Raw genomic sequence first — 7,117 nt, 5'->3', positions numbered from 1 at the left:
TGGTGAGTTCCCAGTAGAACATCCCCATTGTCTCAGTGTGTGGGTGCACCCCTCGCGGTCCTGAGTTCCTTGCTCATGCTCTCTCACCTTCTGCTCCTGATTTGGACCCTAAATAAATTAAAAAAAGAAAAAAAAAGAAAAAAAAACTGTCTGAAAAAAAGTCAATGTTGTAATGTTGGTCTAAGCACATTTTATTAAATCTGTGACAAAGAGTAAAAGAAGGAAGAGAACAGAGAAAGAGAAAAATAACTACAGATTTCAATATTTCTTCCATAAAATTTATAAATATTTATTAGCCTTTTAAAAATGAACAAAATTTGCGGATTCACTGTCTGCTTACCTGACCGATTAAGCTGGAGAACACAAAAACTCCAGAAAAAAAATTCAAGAGTTGAAAAGCAATTTCAAATGAAGTCTGTGGCTCTGGAAGGCCCCCAATAGTAATTAAAGTTCGAACTGCCCAATAATAACATCTCAGATACCTGTAAAAAAGATGCATAGATTTTTCCTGTACATATTATTGTAACACCATTTAGCTCACACACAAAAACTGTGTACAAGAACTGGCAAACAGTGTGTGTGCGCTACTGTAAACATCTTAATAAACACTAGAACTTGACTAAACATTTAAATCCAAGGAGGATATTTACTGTTTCCAAATTTCAGTGGTCTACTTTACCAGGCTTCTAATTTGGGGGTGAGAGACTTGTACAAAACTTAGCACAGATGTGCCATCTGTGCTCCACTGTGAATGGTCTTTTGGATGGAATGATTGCGATGGTTGGAGACATCTGGAAATATGTGTTTGAGGTCAGCTGCCTTGTCCCTTGAATCTTAAGGTTGCTGGATTTCTATGTTCTCCATATGATCTCTTCTTGTAATGCCCAAGGAAACTTCTTCTCCTACATGTCTAAGCTTATGCTGGTCTGACTGAGGATGGCAAGAAAACTTTCTACTTATCTTCCTCATGTGACTAGATTGGATTTCCTCATATTCTGTCTGTCTCAAGGTACATGGACCTCTTTTTTTAATTTTTTTTTATTGAGCTCTACATTTTTCTCTGCTCTCCTCCCTGCCTCTCCCTTCCCCTTCAGCCCTCTCCCAAGATCTCCATGCTCCCAATTTACTTAGGAGATCTTCTCATTTTCTACTTCCCATGTAGATTAGATCTATGTAAGTTTCTCTTAGTGTCCCCATTGTTGTCTAAGTTCTCTGGGATTGTGATTTGTAGGCTGGTTTTCTTTGCTTTATGTTTAAAAACCACTTGTGAGTGAGTACATGTGATAATTGTCTTTCTGTGTCTGGGTTACCTCACTCAACATGATGTTTTCTAGCTCCATCCATTTTTCTGCAAAATTCAAGATGTCATTATTTATTTCTGCTGTGTAGTACTCTCCATTGTGTAAATGTACCACATTTTCCTTATCCATTCTTCGGTCGAGGGGCATTTAGGTTGTTTCCAGGTTCTGTCTATGACAAACAATGCTGCTATGAACATAGTTGAGCACATGTCCTTGTGGCGTGTTTGAGCATCCTTTGGATAGATACCCAAAAGTGGTATTACTGGGTCTCGAGGAAGGTTGTTTCCTAATTTTCTGAGAAATCACCACACTGATATCCAAAGGTGATGTATGAGCTTGCATTCCCACCAGCAATGTACGACCTCTTTTTTTAATTGAAAATATTTTTTCCCTTACATTTTCCCCTCATATCTTCAGAGATCGTCCCTACATCACCACCCATTCAATCCCATACCTTTTCTCTCTTTGATTTTGAAAAACAGTTTATCACACACAATAACAAACCAGAATAAAATAAAAAAAATAGACAAACCAAGAAAAATAACACAACACTCATGTAGACACATGCATACCTGCAAGCATACACACACACACACACACACACACACACATACACACACACACAGCCCATAAGAACATAAAACCAGAAACCATAGTGGATAAATTAGTAGATTTCTTAATGGCAGCTGCTTCTCCTAGAATGATTATAGCCCAAGAAGAAAACAAAAGAGATTTTATAATCCAGAAATCCCACAACATCTTAATTTCTTGTACTGGTGTATTTGTCAAGCAAATTCCTAGTCTGAATTGATTGGAAGAGAAGGGACTCCATCTCTCACTGAGAGGGATGGCAAAGAATTTGAGGCTATCTTTAAATTGCCAAACCAGAACTGATGAGATGGCTCAACAGGTAAAGATAATTGCCAACAAACCTAACAAACCTGAGTTGAGTCACTTTTAATTAACATAGGAGAAGGAGAACTCCACATACACATTGTGGTAACCTCCATCTCACTAAAGCAAATAAATTAATAAAAAATTTAGTTACCAAACTAACAACATGTTGAAAATATATATAGATCATAGAGGTTTATGTTGATGAGGTAACTCTTAATAATTTAGATATACTTGTTTACACAAATGAAAAACAGAACAGATAAATTTTTTCACTTTTTTCTACACATTTTTATTATGTTAATAAATATACAAATGTGAGAAGAGATGAGAACTCTTTCCTTAGTAAGGAAACAACTCTTGGATGGAATAGGTTATTTATTTAGAACTTTAGAACTGTAGAACAACAAATAAAATTACTTATCTCTGTTAACACAGCCTGGATCAGGTATTCCTAATGTATCCTTAAAAAATTTCTTGCATATGGAAGAGAGGAAAGAAAGATTATAAGAACCAGAGGTTGGAGGACCAGAGAGAAACAGTGTCTTCTGAATATGGCAGAACTGCTGAGCTCTTGAGCTCCCATAAGCTGTGGTTGCCTTCATAAGATCAAGCCAGTTAACATTCTAGCAAGGAGTGAGAAGGCGTTCATGATCTCCACTACTACCTCAGGAGCTGTGGACAGTAGTTGGTTTCTTGGGGAAAGATAGTCCCTTTTGTTTAAGGGTGTGGGTCTTGGTTGGTAGATCATGGTTCTGTGGATGGTCCCACGCCTGGGAATATACAGACAATACAAATTGGAGTTCATGTTTATATTTTTGATAGAAGACATTAAGTTGGGGGTGGCAGGGAGGTCAGATGGATATGTAAAGAGTTAGAGAGAGCAGTAACAAATGAATTATGATCACAATAATTGTATAAAATTCTCAAATAACTAAAAAATAAATTTAAAATCCAAATATTTTATAGATAGGCATTCAACTCAGTGGGTCTCTATTAGGTTTTATTTTCCCTGGTATTCATGGCAGGTTAGAACCTCTTACAGTATTTTGTCTTACTTAAGTTTTTGTTTTTAAAATAGAAGGACGAAATCCCAGCACTTGGGAGGCAGAGGCAGGCGGATCTCTGTGAGTTCGAGACCAGGCTGGTCTACAAGAGCTAGTTCCAGGACAGGCTCCAAAAACCACAGAGAAACCCTGTCTCGAAAAACCAAAAATAAATAAATAAATAAAAAATAAAATAGAAGGACTAAATTATCCAGTTGTATTAATCCTGGGTATATTCCCAAAGGACTCTGTATTCTACCCCAGAGACACTTACATATCCATGCTCACTGATGTTCTATTTGAAACAGACCGGAAATAGGATACGGTTGGATTTTGACTAGCATATGAATTAATAATGAAAATGTATATCAGAAAGTTAAATTTTGACTATAAATAAAAATGAATTATGAAATTTTCAGAAATAAAAGTGAGTGGAATTGGAAAACATTGAAATGAGGGAACTCAAGCTCAGAAAAAGATATACTGTTTGTTCTCTCTCATATGCAGATCCTGGCTTCTAAGTGATAAATACGTGTATCAAGGTGGTGTTATTGTTAATAAACATCACGATGCTAGAAAAGGGTCCACAAGAGGAAAAAGAGTCTTTAAAGGAGAGGGTCGAGGAAGCCAATAGAATATGGGAGATATTAAAGTGGGAAAGGAATAATGATGACAAAAGGGTACAGTGATGAAGATGGGACATAGAGGTGGAGAGGAGGAGGGTGGATGTAAAACCAACCAAAATGGAGTCTGCTCAAAAGTCTCATAAGGAAAACTGCCTCTTTATAGGCCAATTAAAACATTAAGTTAAAGCATCAGGGATGGGGGCTCAGGAGATTGCTCAGCACAAACAGTTCTCATCCACAAGTTTGACAACTTCAGGACAGTCCCTGAGTCTCATGTCAAGGTAAAAGTAGATAAATGACTTCATAAAATTCTGCTCTGACCCCCATATGTGTGCATGCATGCCTCCTTATAGCAATAATACATCAATAACAGGCTCTATTTCTTGTACTAGTGAGTTACACAGAGAAGGAACACTTTAGTACTTTATGACTGTGTTAGTCTTTGAACAAAGGTAATCATTTTCAAATTCTAAGAAGAGTAGTTTTATAAAGAATTAAATAAACTGGTGCTAAAATTAGAACTGAAAAAATCAAATCTATAAGTAAATTATTTTCAAATCCAATACATTTTAAAGGACATGGAATATTTTTAACCTGATGGATATAAGAATAATCACCCCAACCAGAACAGTAACAAAATCCCACAAACATTTTTTTTGTTTTTGTTTTTTTGAGACAGGGTTTCTCTGTAGCTTTGGTGCCTGTCCCAGAACTAGCTCTTGTAGACCAGGCTGGCCTCAAACTCCCAGAGATCCCCCTGCCTCTGTCTCCCGAGTGCTGGGATTAAAGGCGTGCGCCACCACCGCCCGGCATCCCATAAACATTTTTGGGGAAGAGTTTAGATATTTTAGACAATAAAAATATCACGGAGTGAATGCCCAGAAGGCCTCAACTCACTAACAGTGGACTAGATGTCAAAGAGACAAAGTACAAAAATAAATTTACAGGTTGTATTTCGATGTTCTATCACCCAAAGGACACAGGTCCTCAATCTGTGTGTTTCTTTAAACTGAGAAAATTTATTAATACTTCCCAAGAGTGGGAAAGGACTAGATCTTTTTCCTATATGGTCAGGAATTTTACATCATTGTAGTGTTATATTTTACATCATTTTAGTGTGAATAGGAACAAACACAGTATTATCTACCTTCACCTTCTTGTTTATAGATGTTAAAAGTGATAGTTAAATATGAAACATTGGCATTGATTTTCCAAGTCTCAAGGGTTAGCCTTGAACTTTTAAAATATTAAATAGTATGCTATGTTAATTGGATTTTTTTTTTGCCCTGATGCTTTGCGGTTTAATTTTGGATTCTTTTCTCAGACATGTCTTGCACACCCAGACATGCCCAACCAAAGGTAAGATTTGTAATTTAATTAGATGGCATCATATTGATTTTCTAGGATTAGCTTAATTAGTCAAGGGTGTCCATCTCTAATATCTACAGTCCAGGCAGATAAATCTTTTCAAGGAGATTCCATCTGGAGAATTTAATACACAGACTCTCTGTAAATTTTTAATGCATGACAACACACAGCTCCAAGTTAAAACAATGAGAGAATTTAAGATTGAACCTAAAGAAAAGTTGAAAACAGGAATTATGCCTCTGTGAACATATAAGGAACTCTAGAAACAACCTGATTAAAAATTGGACAAATAATCTAAACAAATATTTTTGGAAAGATGTTCAAGTAACCAAAATGCATATGAAAAAAAGCCCAGTGTCATTAATTATCAAAAAAGTGCAAATCAAACTTACACTGAGGTACCATCTTACTTATTAAGAGTGTCAATCATTAAAAAGACTATTTTTTTCATTTTTGAGATGACTTCATTCTGTTTTCTATACTAATTTACAATCCCTTGATAGTATATGGAGGTTCTTTTTCTGCCTCCTTTTCTTTGTTTCTCATGACACCTCTTTTCCCTTTTTTATCATTCTAGGAGGGGAAATACGGTGCTCCATTGTAGTTTTGATATGTATTTCCTGGTGATTAATGATATGGAGCATCCCTCACATCCTTATCAGCCATCCCTCTGTATGCCTTCATTCAAGAATGTCCTTTAGATTTTTGCTTATTGAAAGTTTTTGCTATCAAAGTGTAGAAAATTTTCATATTTGGGTCTTTAACCCATTATCATGTATATGATTTGTAAATATTTTCTCCAGTTTCACAGGTTGAATTTGTATTTTGTTGATTGTTTTGTGTTTCGTGTGGACTGTTAGTAGTGTGATGGAAACCTGCCAGTCCTCCTTTGCTTTGCTTGTGTTTGAGGGGCCATATTAAGCACATTATCCAGCTCTGCTGTCTTCTAATAGTTTTAGAGCCAACTTCCCACACTTACACCATCAGGACCAGCTCTACTGTGCTGCCCCAGCAAGGTACAGGGACCACTTGCCCAACTGCTATTGCTGGTGAGGGGTTGGGACAGTCCTTCTGCTCTGAGGTCACCATGGCCATCTCATCTACCCGTCTCAGGTGTTAATGGACCTAGAGGACTGGGGATGGTATCTCTTCTCTGCCCATGCTGCCACACGTCAGATGAGTAGTGGGGGCCGCTCTGCCATGCTTATTTATGGCTTTCGGGATGACTCACTCACAACTCTGCAACAGGGGCGGCTTTATTGTGTTACCTAGGTGAGGTGCTGGTCCTGTTCTTCCAAGTGTTGCAGCTGTTGGGAGCAGGGACAGTTCTGCTCTTATGACCTCAGGGCCAGTTCTCCCATCTGCCTTGGGTGTTGATGGCAGGGGGTGGGCAACTCTCCCCTGCTCACGCTGCTACAAGACAGATGAGTAGTGAGGACAGCTCTTCCATGCTCATAACTTCAGGACTGGCTCACCCACATCTCTGCTAAGAGGGTTGGTTTTATTGTGCTGCCCTGGTAAGGTGTAGAATCTGCTCTCCCAAGTGTTGCAGCTGATGCGGGTTAGAGACAACTTTCATGCTCGGATGCCCACAAGGCCAGTTCTTGCATCTGCATTGATGAGTGAGTGGGGGGGGGCATCTCTTCTCAGTACAGGAGGCCATATAGCAGATGAGAGTTGGTGGGGCTAGGTCTCCCATGCTCACTATTTTGGGGCCTGCTCTTCTGAGTGGTATAGCTGGTGGGGCCCAGGGAAAGGTCTCTTGTTATGCCCACAGGGCAGGGTCAGCTCTCCCATTTGCCTCAAGCAATGATGAGTGTGTGTGTGTGTGTGTGTGTGTGTGTGTGTGTGTGTGTGTATGTGTGTGTGTATGTGTGTGTGT

The 7,117-nt window shown here is 38.4% G+C and overlaps 1 protein-coding gene across 1 annotated transcript in view; it reads right to left on the bottom strand.

The window, feature by feature from the left end:
- Window positions 1–7,117, bottom strand: part of Cngb3 (cyclic nucleotide gated channel beta 3) — a 135,943-nt gene that overhangs the window by 48,414 nt on the left and 80,412 nt on the right. The window contains exon 11 of the mRNA XM_005362342.2: window positions 341–482. Coding sequence (XP_005362399.1) covers window positions 341–482 — 142 coding nt within the window. The remainder of the gene's footprint in view (window positions 1–340; window positions 483–7,117) is intronic.

Source organism: Microtus ochrogaster, linkage group LG5 (assembly GCF_000317375.1).
Source record: "Microtus ochrogaster isolate Prairie Vole_2 linkage group LG5, MicOch1.0, whole genome shotgun sequence".
NCBI lineage: Eukaryota > Metazoa > Chordata > Mammalia > Rodentia > Cricetidae > Microtus > Microtus ochrogaster.
This window is presented reverse-complemented; position numbering and strand designations above follow the sequence as displayed.